We start from the raw sequence: 20835 nt of genomic DNA on the forward strand, positions 1-20835 counted from the left end.
CTGAAGGTACAAAGGACTTTTGTTCACATATTATCATAGTTTATTTTCTTTCTTCTCCAAACCCAATGTATTTCTGGCAAAAGATAACAGTTACAATACAGTATCAATCTGGTTTTAAAATACAGCTTCCCAAAGCATGTTAAGTCTTTAACGCAAACACGAGGAAATCTGCAGATGCTGGAAATTCAAGCAACACACACAAAATGATGGTGGAAGCATCAGCATCTATAGTGAGAAGAACAGTTGATGTTTCAGCCCCAGACCCTTCGTCAAGACTAACTGAATAAAGAGATAGTAAGAGATTTTAAAGTGGGAAGGAGAAGGAGAGATTCGAAATGATAGGAGAAGACAGGAGGGGAAGGGATGAAGCTAAGACAGGGGTGGGCAAACTTTTTGACTTGAGGGCCACAAAGGGTTCTAAAATTTGACAGGGGGGCCGGACCAGGAGCAGATGGACGGAGTGTTTTGGTAATACACCTCATAAGAGAAAATAAAATATCATGGGATATGTAGAAAACATGTGCTTTAATTTCAATTGAAAATGAACAAATGCATTACAACAAAATATCTGTCTTTGAAGTCCCATGGTATTTAGCTATTTATTGAAATGACTTTTAAAACACTGAAAATTAAATGAATAAAATACAGCTTTTTTTAATAGTAACAGTTATTATTTTAAAGCTCTGAAAATTCTGTTATCCTTCAAGATATTATCATCATCACTCTCCTCCTGACTGTCTTTATTTCAAAAACGGTAGGAGATGCAGATCTACTTGTCCAGCTCTTTCTTATTCAATTGTCCCTGTGCCAAAACTCAACAACGACCCGCACAATGACAGAACAGTGAGAGTGTGCCAGTATGCGGAGTTCTGTGCTCGCAAATCCCCGCAGGCTATCTCCCATAGCCGGAACGCTGGCTAATTGTGAGCCGGTTCGGATGTGCCAGGAAATGGGTCGCCACAAGGTCACAAAGTAAAGCACAAATGTGGAGTAATACGCTGCACCTCAACAAAGGTCAATGTATATAGAGTGCGTCATCTATTGGGAAAACGTCAGAATTGCGGGGGAAAAAACGTTAACAAGGTTTATTAATATAATTTCATCAAGTTCTGCGGGCCGGATTAAAAAGCATAACGGGCCGCATATGGCCCGCGGGCCGTAGTTTGCCCATGCCTGAGCTAAGATCTGGAAAATTGATTGGCAAAAGGGATACACGGCTGAAGAAGGGAAAGGATCATAGTTTGGGAGGCCTAGGAGAAAGAACGGGGGAGGGGAGCACTAGAGGAAGATGGAAGGTAGGCAAAGAGTGATTGTGAGAGGGACAGAGAGAGAAAAGAGAGAGAGAATAAGAAAAAAAAGGGAAAAAATAATAAATAAATAAGGGATGGGGTAAGAAGGGGAGGGGGTCATTAACGGAAAGTAGAGAAATCAACATTCAGGCCATCAGGTTGGAGTCTACCCAGACAGAATATAAGGTGTTATTCCTCCAACCTGAGTGTGGCTTCATCTCGACAGTAGAGGAGGCCATGAATTGACATATCATAATAGGAATGGGATGTGGAATTAAAATGTGTGGCCACTGGGAGATCCTGCTTTCTCTGGTGGACAGAGTGTAGGTGTTCAGCAAAACGGTCTCCCAGTCTGCATCGGGTCTCACCAATATATAGAAGGCCGCACTGGGAGCACCAGATGCAGTATACCACACCAGCCGACTCACAGGTGAAGTGTCGCCTCACCTGGAAGAACTGTATGGGGGCCCTGAATGGTGGTGAGGGAGGAAGTATAAGGGCAGGTGTAGTACTTGTTCTGCTTACAAGGGTAAATGCTGGGAGGGAGATCGATAGGAAGGGATGAGATGGACGAATGGACAAGGGAGTCGCGTAGGGAGTGATCCCTGCAGAAAGCAGAAAGAGGGAGGGAGGGAAAGATGTGCTTGGTGGTGGGATGGTGGTTGGAGGTGGCGGAAGTTGTGGAGAATAGGCTGGTGGGGTGGTTGGTGACAAGGGGAACCCTATCCCGAGTGGGGTGGCGGGAGGATGGGGTTAGAGCAGATGTGCATGAAATGGGAGAGATGCGTTCGAGAGCAGAGTTGATGGTGGAGAAAGGGAAGCTGCTTTCTTTAATAAAGGAAAACATCTCCTTCATCCTGGAATGAAAAGCCGCATCTTGAGAGCAGATGCAGCAGAGACAGAGGAATTGCGAGAAGGGGTTGGCATTTTTGTAAGAGACAGGGTGGGAAGAGGAATAGTCCAAGTAGCGGTGAGAGTCTGTAGGCTTATAGTAGATATCAGTAGATAAGCCGTCTTCAGAGATAGAGAATGAAAGATTACGAAAGGGGAGGGAGGTGTCGGAAATGAACCAGGTAAATTTGAGGGCAGGGTGGCCTCCTCTATGGTCAAGATGAAGCCACACTCAGGATGGAGGAACAACACCTTATATTCCATCTGGGTAGCCTCCAACCTGATGGCATGAACATTGATTTCTCTATCTTCTGTTAATGCCCCCCCCCCCCCACCTTCTTACCTCATCCCTTATTTATTATCTTTTTCCCTTTTTTCTTCTTTTCTCCCTCTCTTTTTCCCTCTCTGTCCCTCTCACAATAACTCCTTGCCTGTTCTCCATCTCCCTCTGGTGCTCCCTTCCCCCTTTCTTTCTCCCTAGGCCTCCTGTCCCATGATCCTTTCCCTTCTCCAGCTCTGTATCCCTTTTGCCAATCAACTTTCCAGCTCTTAGCTTCACCCCACCCCCTCCTGTCTTCTCCTATCATTTCGGATCTCCCCCTCCCCCTTTCAAATTTCTTACCATCTCTTCTTTCAGTTAGTCCTGACGAAGGGTCTCAGCCTGTAACATCGACTGTACTTCTTCCTATAGATGCTGCCTGGCCTGCTGCGTTCCACCAGCATTTTGTGTGTGTTGCTTAGTCTTTAACATATAATTTCATTGTTTTTGTAGATTTACTGTATGATATCAAAGTAAATAATAATAGTATTTACTGGATGATATCAAATTCTTCTGCTTTGCTGTGCATATATCCAAAGCTATGCAGAGAGTTAAACACCTTCTCAAAAAAAAAAAATCACGCAAGCCAGAAGCTTTCTTCCGGGACTTTAATGAGATCTTACTTGTGAAATTGCAAAAAGTTAAGTAAAATACGTATTAAATTCAATCCAGACGTCATTCCCCTGAATATACTAATATGATTAATTATTCTTGCAATCAGTGTTAATCAAGGAATTACACACATGCAACACTCCATAACTATGCCATGTAAACAGGGGTAACTCATGGCTCAAAGATCAAAGTGAGTTTATTATCAAAATACATACATGGCACTATATACAACCCTGAGATTTATTCTCCTGTGGACATACAGAATAAATCCAACAACAATAAGAGAATCAATAAAAGACAGGACTATCTTGGCTGTTCAACCTGTGTGCAAAAGACCACAATTGTGCAAATACAAGAAAGAAAGAAATAAAAATAAATAAATAAGAATATGAGATGAAGAAGAATCAGGTTTATTATCACCGGCATATGTTGTGATATTTGTTAACTTAGCAGCAGCAGTTCAATGTAATACATAATCTAGAAGGAAAAATAAATATTATTATTATAAGTAAGCTAATTACTGTATATGTCTATTGAATACATTAAAAATCATGCAAGACCCAGAAATAATATATTGTAGCGGTGTGCTACAAACAGCGCTAAAATTACGACACGGAGTCGGTAACTGCAGTCGAAGGAAAAACTTTATTCGAAAACTTCAGCCTCACTTTTAAGCCTCTGTCAACCGGCCCCCCATGGCGAAGAGGCTCCAAAGCTCTGTGCTCGCAAACCCCCGTAGGCTATCTAATTGTGAGTCGGTTCGCATACGCTAGGAAATGAGCCGCCACAATATATTTAAAAAGTGAAGTGGTGTTCACAGGTTCAATGTCCATTTAGGAATCTGATGGCAGAGGGGAAGAAGCTGTTCCTGAATCACTAAGTGTGTGCCTTCAGGCTTCTGTACCTCCTGCTTGATGGTAACAGTGAGAAAAGGGCATGGCCTGGGTGCTGGAGATCCTTGAAAGTGAGCTCATAGGTTGTGGGAACATTTCAGTGATGGGGCAAGTGAAGTTAAGTGAAGTAATCCCCTTCGGTTCAGGACCTTGATGGTTGAGGGGTAAAAAATGTTTCTGAAGCTGGTGGTGTGAGTTCTGAGTCTCCTATACCTTCTTCCTGATGGCAGCTGTGAAAAGAGAACATAACCTATGTGGTAGGGGTCCTAAATGATGAATGCTGCTTTCCTGTGACTATACTCCGTGTAGATGTGCTCAATGGTGGGGAGGGCTTTACCTGTAATTTTCCAGGCCATATCCACTACATTTTGTAGGATCTTCCATTTAAAGGCATTTACGTTTCCATACCAGGCTATGATGCATCCAGTTAATATACTCTCCAAGACACGTCTATAGGAGTTTGACGACGTTTCAGATGTCATGCCAAATCTTCACAAACTCCAAAGAAAGAAGAGGTTCTGCATGCTTGCTTCATAATTGCTCTTAATTGTTGGGTCCAGCACAGGCCTTCCAAAATAATAATACTGATGAATTTAAAGTTGCTGACCCTCTCCACTCCTGATCCCCCAATGAGGACTGGCTCAAGGTCCTCTAGTTTCCTCTTCGTGAAGTCAATAATCTGCTCCTTGGTCTTGCTGACATTGAGCTTGAGGTTGTTGTTGTTGTTCCACCTCCCTCCTACATACTGATTCATCAGCAAACTTAAATAGGGTATTGGAAATGTGCTTAGGCACACACAAGTGTAAAGTGATTAGAGCAGGGGGCTAAGCACACTGCCTTGTGGTGCACCTGTGCGAATGAGATTGTGGAGGAGATGCTGTTGCTAATCCAAACGGAGGTCTGCACGTGAGGAAACCAAGGATCAAATTGCACAAGGAGGTATTGAGGCCAAGATCCAGAAGCTTATTGATTAGTTTTGAGGGAATGATGGTACTGAATGCCAGATATATTCACCTTTGATATCCAGATATTCCAGGGTTGAGTGAAGAACCAATGAATCTATTGTGGACCTGTTGTGCCAGGCAGCAACTTGGAATGGATCCAAGTCACTTCTCAGACAGGAGATGACATGCTTCATCACCAACCTCTCAAAACACTTCATCACTGTGGATGTAAGTGGTACTGGCACAATAATATCTTAATAGTGATAAATGATAAACATAATACTTCCTTCAAAATATATCCACTAAATATTTACCTATATTAACAAAAGATTCACAGATATAGCTCTTTCAAGGACAAGTAAAGAGGGGATGGAGGTGTATGTCTTTCCACCATGCGCTTTGAATTGAAATCCAATTTAACCCTTGCAGGAAATGATATAAAAATCAGCTTGCATAAAGGAGTGAAGTACATACAAAATGAACTGCATCTCGAAGCCAGAACACCAATTCTCTGACTACATCAACAAAAGTAATGAACGCAATCCTAACTAAAAAAGAAAAATAATATCCACATCATCTCCACCTATCCTAACCCATAGGCTACTAGACTTGTACAATAAAATTAAGTTAATTCCTTACATATTGTTTTGAAACAACAGACTTACAGCAGAACAAATAGGGGCCTTACTACTCTTACCACTGCCTAGACATTGAATGGTGGCCTCAATTACACTTTCCAGCCTGATCTCCATTCCCCAAAACTTCAAAATTATTCCTCAGCCTTGAATGTATCTAATGAATCATGATGAACTCAGTCCACTAATCACAAGATCAGCATTGCTTTATCTTCTGAAGATAGCTGGGGAGTTGAAAATAATAATTTGTCTTTCAATGTAGAGATCCCAATCCAGGGTACATCTTCTGCCACAAGGTAAAACTGATTACAGCCTCATCTTCTGTCAAAGCAGCAAGGTTATTTTAGAACCATAACAGACAGCAGATGCAGAGCCAATAAAAAAAACTAACTACTGGAGGAACTCAACAGGTTACTAATCTGTGGAAGCAAATAGATAGCTGATGTCTTATAACAGAACAGAGTGTGGGGGGGGGGGGTAACAGACAGTACAAGTAAATGAAAAGAAGAGCTGGTAATTGGTAGGTGGAACTAGGTGAGGTGGGGGATAATGAACAAGTTAAAGTGGTTGGTAGGTGAGGTATAGAAATAGGCAAGAACAAAAAAACAAAAGACACCCACATTATTCTGTGATAGAGAAATGCAGAGATACACAACTCACAGTAGAAATTCTTCATTGTGTCAGACTTAAATGGCCGATCTCTTATACTCCCTGGTCCTAAGTATATCCTTCAGCCAACAAACATTAAACTATGGGAGACATCATTACAGGATCACCAGAGATACAAGAAACTGCACACGTTGGAAGTAGAGTAACAGAATGCACTGGAGGAACTTAACAGACCAGGTAGTATCTACAGAGGGAAAAATTGCCAAATGACATTATGGTTCAGAAGCCTTATCGGGATCTCTTGCGCTTTTAGAACAGAGGACAATACAGCACAGAAAGGAGTCCTTGGATACACAATGTTGCGCTGAACTAATGAAATTAATAATCAAATACTCGACTAAACTAATCCCTTCTGCTTATACAATATCCATATCCTTCCATTTCATTCATATTCATGGCTGGTTAAGATCCTTTTCAACTTCCCTATCGCATTTGTCTCCACCATCTCAAGCAGTGCAATCCAAGCATTCACCACTGTGTTAAAAGAAAATTCGTCCCACACACCTCCTTTGAACTTACTCCCTCTCACCTTAAATGCATGCCTGCTGATACGTGACGTTTCAAATCTGGGAAAAAACATACTGAGAGCAGAGGTGGAGTGAGCACGTTGGGGGCTGGCTCCCCATCAGTGCTGAACCGCAGTGTTCGCTCCCTGGAAGACAAGCTGGATTGCCTGTGGCTGAAAGAGGACGAGACAAGCCAATCTGCCTTCGTCTGCTGAGATGAGGAACTGCTGCATACTTGTTCTTTAGAAACAAGGCTCCAGGACAACATTTCACTTGTATTCTTAATTTCTTCCTGGACCTGCATATTAGCTTTAAATTCCATGTACAAGAAAACTAGTTCTCTTTAAAAGTAGAGAATCATGCATTGCCCCTCATTATACTTCACCTGCTACCTTTTTCTTCCTTCTCATTATTTAGTTAGGTGCCTTAACAAATTTTGCATCCTCTTGATTATTTAATTTCCCCCTATATTTGCTTCATCTGTAATTAAATACATTACAGTTGATCCCCTAATCTACCTCACTAATTCTTGAGACTCCAGCAGAAATCCCTGAGTCACCTACCTAGTTAGGTCTTGCTGACCTGAAAATGACAACTTAATCTTAAACTCTAATTCACTTTCTGTTTTGAACCAATACTATGGTATACCATGTATCTATATTACCCACAATCCTCATGGACCTGTGTTACTATTTATCAAATACTTGTTGGAAAACTACATTAGTCCTGACGAAGGGTCTCGGCCCGGAACGTCGACAGTGCTTCTCCTTATAGATGCTGCCTGGCCTGCTGTGTTCCACCAGCATTTTGTGTGTGTTGTTAGCTCTCCTTTATTCATTCTGCAAGTTACATTGAAAAACAAACTAATACATGTCTTAATCATTGAAGCTTGATATCCAATCATTGAATTTAATTTAATATCTTTTAGGTGCTGATAATTAAGGGCTGCAATCTGGTAGTTCTTTATTAAATAAAATCTCTCAATGCTCAGATAGAGTTGAAAGTGGCAGGACTATCCTTCAAAGAGTTTTCAAGTTTTAGACTCCCACTGTTCCTTTCTAACAGAGGTTTGTTCTTTGTCATTGTTTGGAAGATTTGCACAAAAAATCTTGTTCAAGTAATGAGTTTGTGTAGATTTCAAAAGCTGGATCGAAGTCGTTGTGTCATTTGCTACTGCACACATTATAATAAACAACTAGATCAGGCAAGCCAGACTGCTTTAAAGTGTTAGGGTTGTCAGAAATTGATCTATGTATAATCTTGCGACCAGAAGTCAACTACTAGCCCATAGCAAGGTTTTGCAGATCACTTCATGCACACTTGAACTTCCAACTCAAAGGAAATTCAAGTTTGCAATGAAAACCAACTTCTACAATGAGCAAAAGGAACAGCATAAATTTCCAAAATGACTTAAACTGAACTTTAATCTGAAACACTGCACTTTCAATAATAGAATTCAGAATGGTAATTAAAGGTAAATTGTAAACTCAATACTAGTGTGAAAATTGAATATACAATCTTACACACAAAAGTAGTTACTTTCTTGACTCTCCATGTTAGTACATGCGGCAGCAACAACAAATTGTCTTTGTAAGACTTGCACAGGTATGCAACATAAAACAAGAAAACATTAATTGTTTGACAATAGAATGTACACCATTTGCAAATTTACTATCATTGTGTATTTAATATTTCAGTAATATTTGAGTAATATTGTAAATATATTGTTTAAGGTTTTATAAGCAGAATGAAAAGGAAGCTTATGAGGCTGAATTGAAGAAATTGTTACAGCATTGCCTGTTCAGTAATGGGCTTAATGATGTACTGAGAGATAGTTCAGTTTGCGGAATCTTGCAAGAAAGCATTCAAAAACAGTTCCAAACTAAAGCACAACACACATTTTAAAGAGCAGTTGAAATTGCTGCATCAATGGAAAGAGCAGCCAGGGATGCAACTGAGCTGCCGTTAGGAATGGAAGCGAGCATGAACACAAGCGCAGCCTCTAAACACAAAGATGCCTGGCCAAACTAATTGTGTTACCATTGTGGGAGATGCTCACATACACCAGGTTTAAAGGTGAAACTTGCAGAAAACGCAACAAAATAGGACACATACTCTACACAGACCATGTTGAGTAGACAAGAATGAATCGACTGCACAGGGATGAAGATAAGTATAAAAAAGTCAAGTTGCAGTTTCAAAAAAAAAAGCACCAAACTGCATGCTGTTGATGAATGATTTGATAATGACTACAATAATATAATACTGGGCAGCCTTGAGATTTACAAAGTGAAAACTAATAAGAGACAGAAATATGGTTTACACCAGAAGTGAACAGCAAGTTAAAAGGGAATTAGACATTAGCTCAGATCTTTTGGTCATTCTACAAAATGAGTTTGAACAACATTTCAAAGATACTGAACTAAAGTTTGCAGATATACAACTAAGAACTGATACTGGAGGAAGATAACTCCTGTGGGAATGACATTGTTAACAGTGAAATACAACACCCAACAAGCTACATTGAGCTTATAGGCGGTTTAAAGAAAAAACAGGAGGGCCACCATTGTGGGGCCATGTTTGGCTGAGACAACTGTAAATTGATTGGAGACCCATCCACCATTTGCATGCCACATCCCCTGCAAAAGAATCAACTGAAAGTGAACTAAGAAAGGTGGTATTGCATGATTCCACAGCAGCATTCAAGGATGGCACTGGAAAACTCAAACATAAAATAGTGTTGAAGGAAAATGCCACACCCATGTTTTACAGTTACTTGTACCATCCATGATAAAGTAACTTGTGAGTTAGATCACATGAATACTGAAGAAATTCTTTCCAAGGTTGAGAGAAGCCCATGGGCAACATCAGTGGTTCCAGTAGCCAAGAAGAATGGCTCCGTCAGAACCTGTGGTGAATTTCAGGTCACCATCAACTCAGTTCTGAAATTAGATCAATACCCTCTACCCAGCATTGAGGACATCTTTGTAAACTTTTCTGGTGGAAACACTTCTTCAACAAGGACTTAGTAGAGGCCTACCTGCAGAGTAAGAGGGAAGAAGAGTCCAAAGAGTTTCTCACCATAAACACTCACAAAGGGTTTTATCAGTATAATAGGCTTATCTTTGGAGTAGCATCTGCACCTGCGCTCCAGCAGAAAGCCGTGGACCAGGTACGGAAGGCTGGATGACAACATCATTGTGAGCAGTAAGGACAGCAACAACATCTCCAAAATCCCAAGATAGTGTTAAAAGCTAAGATTACAGGCTCAGATCACAATGCAACAAGTGTGATTTATTTAAACCAAGAAATGATGCACAATGATTACAGAAATATGCTGAGAAAATTCAATCAGCAGCGGATACCCCAAGGCCAAAAGGGCATGTCACAGTTGCAATCCATTTTAGGATGTCTCAATTATTATGACACATTTCTGCTGTTACGTATCCCTTAACTGGATCACTTACCAGCAAAGATAGAGAGGTCCGTTGAAGTCTGATGGCACTATTTTCAAAAGTTTTTTTATTTATAAAGGGGCACAAAAGTAAGGTTAATACAAACATTCAGATAATATACATCGTCAATACTCAATCTAAAGCGCGGGTATAGTAATAATCATCATTAAGAAATCGTTCTATCGTTTGTCTAGGGGATAATATATTGTCCGCTGGAAATATAAAAGTCACTCAGAAGTCTGCAGGCTTCAGCCTTTTGGGAACCGCTGGGTTTCACGTGTTGGAGAAAGAGAGAGATTGGTGAGAAAAGGAAAACTTGCCCGGGTCTTTATGAAGCAAATCCGTTGAATCAGGGGAGCGGGCTTCCCCGTTGTTAGTTAAAAGCGGTTTTCTGTGATTCCAGCCACAGACTTCAGGCCCAGAATCTAATGCACGTGGCTTCCTTCAAAATGGCTTCCCGCTACGACGGGATCGCTATCCTGTCTTCTTGGTGCGTCTGAAGGGGTTGTCCCCCCCCAGACCCTCCTTTATACTTCCTCATGGGGTCGCAGGTGTCAATCAGGTTGGGATGATGCAATCTCTCTCTCAACCAGCCCACTTTGCCCGAGGGCTTTACACGTGGTCTCCATGAGACAATAGTCAATGTCGCCTTTTTTTGCATCCCGGTGGAACGCGGTATTCGGCACGTCTCTCTCTCCCACTTCCTGGGTCTACTGACCCCCCCTCAACTAGTGCTCTTGCGATTCTCACAAAGGAGGGGGCTGGGATCATAACACTGCCAAATTTGGCTACTGAGCTCCACCTCTCAAATGCATACTATAGATCAGGAAGAAATGGCAATGGACAAAGCAGTGTGAAATATCTTTCCAAAAGGTAAAGTAAATGGTAACATCAGACACTGTACTCAAACATTATGATGCCACACTGTCCTGTGAAGCTTGCCAGTGATGCCTCACATTATGGGATAGGTGCAGTCAGATCATGTCACGAGTGATGGAAGTGAATGCCCCATAACATTCCCTTCCCACTTCAGAGAAAAATTATGCACAGATTGACAGAGAAGAGAGAAGCCTTGAGTCAGGTTTGGGGTGTAACAGCATTTCAATCAGTACTTGTACGGGAGAGAGTTTACCCTCATTACTGATCATCAAACACTGGAGTCCACTTTCAATCCACAGAAGGATGTTCCACTAACAGCAGCTGCACGAATGCAGAGATGGGCTCTGTTTCTCGGAGGACACAATTACAAGATCGAATTCAGAGAATGACTAATGGATGACTGCTAATGGATTGTCCTGCTTACCTTTAGAAAAATAAATAACTGTAAAATTTACAAAAGAGGACACTCCTCTTGACATATTCTCTCTATGCAAACTGAAAGTCTCCCTATTACGGCACAGATGATCTAAAAGGACCACATACTGTCTCAGATCCACATGGCAACCCAAACTTCACTCGCATCATCATTGAAATGTTTCCACAACCAATGGACTTACTTTCAAGACTCTTCATCTCACATTCTTGCTATTCATTTCTTATTATTATTTCTTCTTTTTCGCATTTGCACAGTTTGTTGTCTTTTGTACTCTGGTTGAATGCACAAGTTGGGCGGTCTTTCATTGATTCTGGTATGGCTATTGTTCTATAGATTTATTGAGTATGCCTGCAAGAAAATGAATCTCAGCATTGTATGTGTTGACATACATATACTTTGATAATAAATTTAGTTTGAACTTTGCTCTTTGAACAATAGTATGCAAAGCACTTCAACTGAAGCAAGACCACCTGAATTTTGTATTCAATTGTATCAGTGGACAATAACATTGTGTTGTCTTTTCAATTACCTTCTGTACCTGTAATATATAGTTTTTTGTGAACTTGTGATCCCTTCATAGTTCACTTCCTAGTTTTGTGTAAATTTCGTAACCTTCAGTCTCTTCATCAGTTATTTCGATACATTGTGAAAAGCAGAACCTCAGCACCAATCCACATTTGAGCTTACCACATCTTGCCAACAGAAAATGATCTATTTATGACCACAGTTTCCTGTTAACCAACCAAGGAAAAAGGTGGAAATGCATGGAATACTTTCCATTTGCCTGGATGAATGGAGCACAAACAAATCTCAGAACAATCTTAACACCATCCAGAACAAAGCCGTTCATTTATCTGCCACACCATCAACCACCATGAACATTCATTCCCTCTGCCATCTGCAAACAGTATCTACACTGTGTATCAGTGCAGTTTCCTGTTTAGGGTACTTTTACAGCATCGCCTAACACTTACCACCAAGGGCAAGGACAGCAAATATACATCAACTTCTTTTGGATCCTCGTCAGGTTATACCTTTTCCTGATTTGGAAATATATTGCTTGTCTACATCTCTACTGCAATTGCCCAAATTCCCAAAAACAATTAAAAAATTATAACTTTTAATGACAATCTGAAAATGGTACAGAAAATAAAAATAGTTAAAATCAAACCTGCAAAAGCAGCCTTTCAAAAGCAAGAAAGTTGTCCCATTTTGAGTAGGAAGCATGTCCCAAAGTCTGCACTGTTGCCATGGTAAGTTGCAAGAGCCCACAGTGATTTTCCAAAGCTTTCACATTGTTCTTAAATAATTGCGCAAACGAATTAAGCTGTTCAGGTGTGACTCTACCTGTAACAAGAAAAGGATGCATGGAAGTTATTACAGTACATTTAGAATGAAGCAAATATCTGGATTACATTATTGGATCCTTTGAACAAATGACCAAAAATAAAAACATTATTGTGCATGTCACGTATTCTTAAGCAATCAGAAATAGTGTGCATTGGCATAGAATGTTTAATTATCTTCTTTTTTACCCTGTACTTATTCTTAATGAACAAAACCACATACCAAGTGAAATTCAAAGCAGAATTCCCTATGGTAGTTGGTTAAAGAACAAGAATGCCGACAGATTGCTCTTAAAAGAGATGAAACATCTAGAAACATGAAACGCTATTTATAATAATAACACTGTTGATGTACCTGAATTGTGTGTGCAAAATGATGAACTGTTCTTGAATGCATTACTTATAACATTTAAATACATAGTTCATATGAAGTTATTACAGATTGAATTCTTTCTGTTTATATATATAGTGATGTTAAAAGGGTTTAAAAACTAGGGATTTCCAATCTCCAGATAACTTCAAGATCTGCTCATCTTCCTTTCTCTTAAATAACTTATTGAAGTATTGTTCCAACTGTGCAACAGGAGTCCAATATCATTATGAGGACCCTCAGCAAAACGTTCTCCTGAATTGATGCAAATGAATTTCCAGTATCAGCAACACCATCATCACTATCACCATTCTGGCAGCGACCTGATGGGGTAATTTGTACCAGAAACTTTTCTGATCTGTGTCACAATACTCTGTTCTGTGTAGAGCAGCCAGAAACTGAGCTACTAGGGGAACAGACTTCTGCTTGCAATAAAAATCTAAACAACTTTCTTCTGCTTGCAGTGAAAAAAAATGTTCAAATGCTTCACTTGTATTCCATTCAGTTTAGTAATAGTACAAACCAGCAACAGACTCTGATGTATTTCTGATTTATGTTTCAGTTTGTACATAGAACAGGAATAAGCCCAGCAGTCCAAGGTGCTTTGCCAAGTAGTTGAACTGGCCATTAAATTCTTAACTAAACTGATAATTTCTTCCTGCACAATGTTCATATCCTTCCACCTCTGCATATTCACGTGCTTACCTTTAACACCTCTATTGCATTTGCCTCCAGTACCACCGCAGGCAGCACATTACAGGCAGCCACCACTCAATATAAAAAAATTGCCCCATCCATATCCCCTCACATTACATCCGCACCTTAAATGTATCAGACATTTCAGTCCTGGGAAAAAGATATTAATGTCTACTCGACCTATGCCATTGTAGTTTGGGGTATTGTGGTTTTCAATATTTTACTATTGCTGACCAACAAAACAGGAAGGTGATCATAAAGCAGAAACATTGCAACTACAACAACACAATTAGTTTTATAATTTGAATAAGAATATTTTATCCAATCTAAGGTGCTAGACTGGAGCAGAACAATTTTTAGTCAAATACAGATCCTACAATTTATTAGACAGAAGAAAAGTTGCGAAGATATCAGGTAAACAACAGAAAACAATTTATTTGTTTAGGTATTAAAGATTCTAGTTAAAGTAATTAGGTCAAAACTGAAGTCTACAGAAAAGTATGGTTAATAAATTTAAATCAACTCACATAAATGAAAACCAATATCAAAAATATTCAATGGAACTAAAAATATGAGCAAAACAGATTACAAAAGCAACAGCAAATGAAAGATTAAAAAACAAATAATGGATCAAAAATACATTAAGAAAATCTTGAGTAGTCATCAAGAATAAAGGCAGCAATATTACTTTATATTAAACCAAGAGAATAAGACGACCGAGACACAGAAACTGCAGAAGCTGGGAATCTGGAGGAACACAAAGGAGTTGGAGGAATTAGGCAAATCCTGATTTCTCCAGTTCACATTTCAGGTAGAAAACATTCATCTGAACTCAAAGGCGATAAAAAAAAAATCAGAGTCATAGACTAATACAGTGCAGAAACAAGCCCTTCAACATATCTAGTCCTTGCCAAACTGTTATTCTGCCTAGTCCCATTGAACTAATCCTATTCAACCTTTCCTTACAAGTCCCAGCAACATCCTTGTAAATTTTCTCTGAAATCTTTTAATCTTATTGATATCTTTCTTGTAGAATATAACCAGAATTACACAAAACTCCAAATTTGGCTGCTCTAACAACTTCAACATATCATCTCAACTCCTGTACTCAATACTCTAATTTATGAAGGCCAATGTGCCAAAAGCTCTCTTTGCAACTCTATCTACCTCTGATACCACTTTCAAGGAACTTTGACTCTGTATTCCCAGGCTCCTTTGTTCTCCCACACACCTCAATGCCCTTCTGTTTACTATGCAAGTCCTATCCTGGTTTGTCCTCCCAAAGTGCAACACCTCACACTTGTCTGCATTAAGCTCCATCCGCTATTTTCAGCCTGTTTTGCAAGCTTTGATAGCTTTCCTCACTGTCCATTATGCCCCAATCTCAGTGTCATCTGTAAACTTGCTGATCTAGGTAACCATATAACTATCCAGATCATTAATATAGATGACAAACAACAACAGACCCACCACCGATCCCTGCCACATACCAACAGTCACAGGGCTCCAGTCAAAAGGGGAACCATCTGCAACCTCTCCCGCAAAGCCAAGGCTGAATCCAATTTACTACCTCATCCTGAATGCCAAGCAACTGAACCTTTTTGACCAGCTTTCCAATATCTCCCAAAAACCCAGAATCCCCAAGCCTATTAACCTTACATTTTACTCTAACAGAAAGATACAAACTCTGTACTCTCATTATTTCACTTTTGAAGGCTTTCACTTACCAAGCATTTCTTTGCTAGAAAATAATCTATCCCAATCCACATCTGCCAGATCAAATCTGATGCCATCAAAATAGGCCTTTCACCAAGTTAGAACTTCAACCCAAGCCAAGACCAGTCCTATCCTTCTCCATAATTATATTAAAACTAATAGAATTATGATCACTGGATCCAAATTATTCCCATTCACATACTTCTGTCACCTGCCCTGTCTCAATCCCTAACAGGAGATCCAGTGTTGCTCTCTCTATAGTTAGGACCTTCATATATTAAGGAAACTTTCCTGAACACATTTGACAAACTCTATCTTAACCAGTCCTTTTGTAGTTTGGAAGTCACAATCAATGTGCAAAGTTAAAATCTCCTACTATCACAAACTTATTTTCCTTGCAATTGTCTGCTATTTTGCTGCAAATTTGCTCCTCTAAATACTACCGACTATTAGGGGGTCTATAATATAAACCTATTAACAGGGTCGTCCCATTCCTATTCCTCAGTTCCACCTATATAACTTCATCAGATGAGTCCTCCTGTCTGTCCAGATTGAGCATTACTGTGACGTTTTCCATGACTAGTAATGCCACTCCTCCCCCTCTATCATGTGAAAACAATAGACCCTCTGGGCTGCCAGTCCTGACCCTCCTGCAACCAAATCTTATTAATAGCTACAATATTGTAATTCCAGGTATTGATCCATGCTGTAAGCTCATTGGCCTTACCAACAATACTCATTGCATTGAAATAGACACAGAATTAGTCCCACCATGTTCAACCTTTCTGTTCCTATCTGTGTATGTAGGCTTAACATTTTCTTTTCCATAACCATCCCACTGTTCCCAAGCACCCTGGTTCCCATCTCTCTGCAACTCTGGTTTAAACCACCCTAATCCCCAAAGTAACACTAGCAACCCCTCTCACAAGGATATTGGTCTCCCTCCAGTTCAGATACAGACCATCTTGGTTTTACACATCCCACCTTCCCCGAAAAATGCCTCCACTTACAGAACAGTGGGAAAATGAATTAGAAAGGACTACATTCAACAATCCATGAGACACAAGGCATAGGAAATGCTGGAGATCTAGAGCAATGCACAAAGAAGCTGGAGGAATTCAGCGAGTCAGGAAAATGAACATTTGTCTTTCCAGATGAGGCAAACTTTCACATGTAAATCCATCAGTGTCTTTTATTGCATCCAGTGCGGTTTCCACTACATTGGGACACTGCTTCATTGAGCACCTTTGCTCTGTCCAACGCTAGTCGGGATCTCCCAGTGTTTAGCTATTTTCATTCCGCTTCCCATTCCCACACCAACATGCCTGTCCATAGCCTCCTTTGTTGCTAAGTTGAACCTATAACACATATTAGAGGACAGTATCTCATGTTCTGCTTTGCTAATCTCCAACATGACAGCATGATCAAGTTCTAATTTCCATTTACCACTCATCACTCTTCCCCCCTCCACTTATCCCCCTCTCCTGATCTCACTAGCCCCCATTACTCCCCTTCTTCTAGCCCTCCGTCTCCATCTGCCCATCACTCACATATTGCTCCTGTTGGTTCCTCTTTCCACCTCCTTCACTTTATTTCATGGTCTACTGTCCTCTTCTATCAGATTCCAAATTCTTTAGCTCATTGTCACTTCCACTTTTCACCTTTCAGCTTCTTGTATCATTCTCACTCTCCTTCCTCATCTGCCTACCTCTCCCTTCACTTGAATCCACCTATCGTTCACCTATTCTTGCTCCACTTACTTTTACTTCTACAATACTGGTCCTTTCTCAATTTTGTAGAGATGCTCAATCAAGTTTTAATAGCCCTATACCCAATTTCGACAAGAGTACCCCGCCTTTTCTTGTTCTCTAACACTTCAGCATGTTCAGACTCAGGACTCTGTTGTGCACCAACATTCACTTACCTTTTATTTGCCTCTTCTCTTGATAACCTATCAGTAAACTGAATACCAAAACAGCTTTGGTCACGGCTTCCCTCTACACATTACCCACGTACTACAAGCCTTGGATTCCTTCCCATGTTTATTAACCATCTGACTAATATCCTTCACCCATTACCAAAATCATTTCTGCATCTTGATTATAACTTTCATTTTTTTTTCCATTTCACTTTGTCTTCACTCCCATTTCAGCAAACTTTTGGTCACTTTATGCATCATTCAGATTGATAACTTAATGTTGCTAAACCCCATTGTGGAGCATATTGGAGCAACTTAATGCATTGTATAAATAGCTGAGCCAAAGGAAAACAGAAGAACTTTAACTAAAATGCATCAATATCACAAAGGCAATACTAAAGAGCAATGATGCAAAAGGACAATGGGATTCAAAATTTTGAATGAACTGATACACTGATAGAAAAATTTAAGTTGTTAACCTTACATTAACAGTTGATAGGTAGATAATTCTTGATGAAAGGGAAAACTTAGAGAGGACAGGAAACATAAATCCAAGGCAAGCCTTAGACAATCTGCAGTGCAATTTAATTTTAGGCTTTTAAAATCAGAAGAGATAATTGACATTTAACACAATTATGTACAGATTCACCAGGGTAAGAACAGTACTTTAAAAAGAAAGGGATAAACTTCAACATCTCGGTATACGTGCTCTCTGATTTAGATGGTTCGGAGAAATAGGTACAATAGAACTAGTCCTTGGACTGGGCAATCAGAAACAAAGGCATTATCTCAAAATCAGAATTACAATTATTAGAAGGCACACCACTGAAAAGGCCCTGAGAGGTCGGGGTTATTTGAAATTCAAAACAAACAGTTCTGGGGTGGGGTGGGGGGGGGGGGGGGGAAGTAGAAACTTCATTGATCTTCCTGGATTTTAACAAGGCATTTGATAAGGTACCCCGTGCAAGGCTTATTGAGAAAGTAAGGAGGCATGGAATCCAAGGGGACATTACTTTGTGGATCCAGAACTGGCTTGCCCATAGAAGGAAAAGAGAGGTTGTAGACGGGTCATATTCTGCATGGAGGCCAGTGACCAATGGAGTGCCTCAGCTATCTGTTCTGGGACCCCTTCTCTTCGTGATTTTTATAATTGACCTGGATGAAGAAGTGGAGGGATGGGTTAGTAAATTTGCTGATGACACAAAGGGTGGAGGTGTTGTGGATAGTGTGGAGGACCGTCAGATGTTACAGCGGGACATTGATAGGATGCAAAACTGGGCTGAGAAGTGGCAGATGGAGTTCAACCCAGATAATTGTGAAATGGTTCATTTTGGTAGGTCAAGTATGATGGAATAACATAGCATTAATGGTAAGACTCTTGGCAGTGTGGAGGATCAGAGGGATCATGGGGTCCAAGACCACAGGACACTCAAAACTGCTGTGCAGGTTGACTCGGTGGATAAGAAGACATACGGTGCATTTACCTTCATCAATTGTGGGATTGATTTTCAGAGCCAAGAGGTAATGTTGCAGCTAATATAAGACCCTGGTCAGACCCCATTTGGAGTACTGTGCTCAGTTCTGGTCGCCTCACTACAGGAATGATGTAGAAACCATAGTAAGGGTGCAGAGGACATTTACAAGAATGTTGCCTGGATTGGGGAGCATACCTTTATGAGAATAGGTTGATTTAACTCACTCCTTGGAGTGACAGAGGATGAGAGGTGACCTGATAGAGGTGTACAACATAATCAGAGGCATTGATCATGCGGATAGTCAGAGGCCTTTTCCCCCAGAGCTGAAATGGTTAGCACGAGAGGGGTAGTTTTAAGGTGCTTTGGAGTAGGTACAGAGGAGATGTCGGGGTAAGTTGTTTTTTTTTTATTACGCAGTGAGTGGTGTGTGCGTAGAATGGGCTGCCAGCGCTGGTGGTAGAGACAGAAACGATAGGGTCTTTTAAGAGACTCCTGGATGGCTACATGGAGTTTAGAAAATTAGAGGGCTATGGGTAAGCCTAGGCAGTTCTAAGGTAAGGACATGTTCGGCGCAGCTTTGTGGGCTGGAGGGCCTGTATTGTGCTGTAGGTTTTCTATGTTTCTACGTTTCAAAGAAAATTACAGTGTCACAGAGGCATTACAAGTGCACAGATACACAAATATTAGAAGGGAAGTAAGAAATAATTTTAAAAAATAAGCTATTCCAAACAGTCTAACAGGAGGGCGTCATCACTTCCCCAGCTGTAGGTTGATTCATTATAGAGCCTAATGGCTGAAGTAAGTATGACCTCATATAATACTCTTTGGAGCAGCGCAGTTGTTTTAGTCTATTTTTAAAAGTGCTCAACTGTTCGGCCAAGGTGGCATGCAGAGGGTGAGGAACACTGACCAGGATTTTCCATAGGATCCTTTGTTCTACCACAGCCTCCAGTGTGTCCAGTTTGACTCGTGTTGATGCCATTGCCACAGCACACCATTGCATAGAAGATTGTATTGGCGATAACAGACTGGTGGAACATGTGAAGGAAAAGCCTGCATTCTTCAAAGGACCTTGGTCTCCTCAGGAAGCAGAGGTGACTCTGGCCCTTCTTGTACACAGCCTCTGTGTTGGTGCTCCACCTAAGTCTGTCATCCAGGTGCATCCCAGGTACTTGTAGGTCCTCACCACATCCACGTCCTCATCATCAATAGTGCCAGAGAGCAAAGCAGGCTTAGTCTTCCTAAAGTCCATCACCATCTCCCTTGTCTTACTGATGTTGAGCAGCAGATGATTCAGCTTGCAACATTTGACAAAATCCTCCAGCAGGGCTCTGTATTCACTCTCCTGTCTTCCCTTTATACACCCAGCTACTGTTGAGTCATCAGAGAATTTCTGCAGGTGACATGACGCAGGTATTATACCTAAAGTCTGAGGTATACAGGGTAAATAGGAAGGGAGCCAGTATAGACTCCTGCAGGGCCCCAATGCTGCTTACAGCCATGTCTGACACACAGCTCTGGAGCTACACATACTGTGGTCTGCCAGTCAGGTAGTCCATTATCCAAGATAAAATGGAAGTTCCAATTTGTATTGAACAGAACTTTTCTCCCAGCAATGAGGGCTGTATGGTATTGAAGGCACTTGAGAAATCAAAAACATGATTCTCACAGTGCTGCCCTGTTTATCCAAATGGGAGTAGGCTCTTTTCAGTAGGTGAATGATGGCATCACCAACTCCACCGTGCTCCTAGTAGGCACACTTCAGGGGATCCAGTGCTGATCTGAC

At 40.6% G+C, this 20835-nt stretch overlaps 1 protein-coding gene across 2 annotated transcripts in view; it reads right to left on the reverse strand.

Annotated features, from left to right (window-relative positions):
• Positions 1 to 20835, reverse strand: part of scfd2 (sec1 family domain containing 2) — a 251514-nt gene that overhangs the window by 186637 nt on the left and 44042 nt on the right. For both annotated transcript variants that reach the window (XM_059989196.1, XM_059989197.1), the window contains exon 4: positions 12700 to 12875. In XM_059989196.1, coding sequence (XP_059845179.1) covers positions 12700 to 12875 — 176 coding nt within the window. The remainder of the gene's footprint in view (positions 1 to 12699; positions 12876 to 20835) is intronic.

Source organism: Hypanus sabinus, chromosome 14, assembly GCF_030144855.1.
Source record: "Hypanus sabinus isolate sHypSab1 chromosome 14, sHypSab1.hap1, whole genome shotgun sequence".
Lineage (NCBI taxonomy): Eukaryota > Metazoa > Chordata > Chondrichthyes > Myliobatiformes > Dasyatidae > Hypanus > Hypanus sabinus.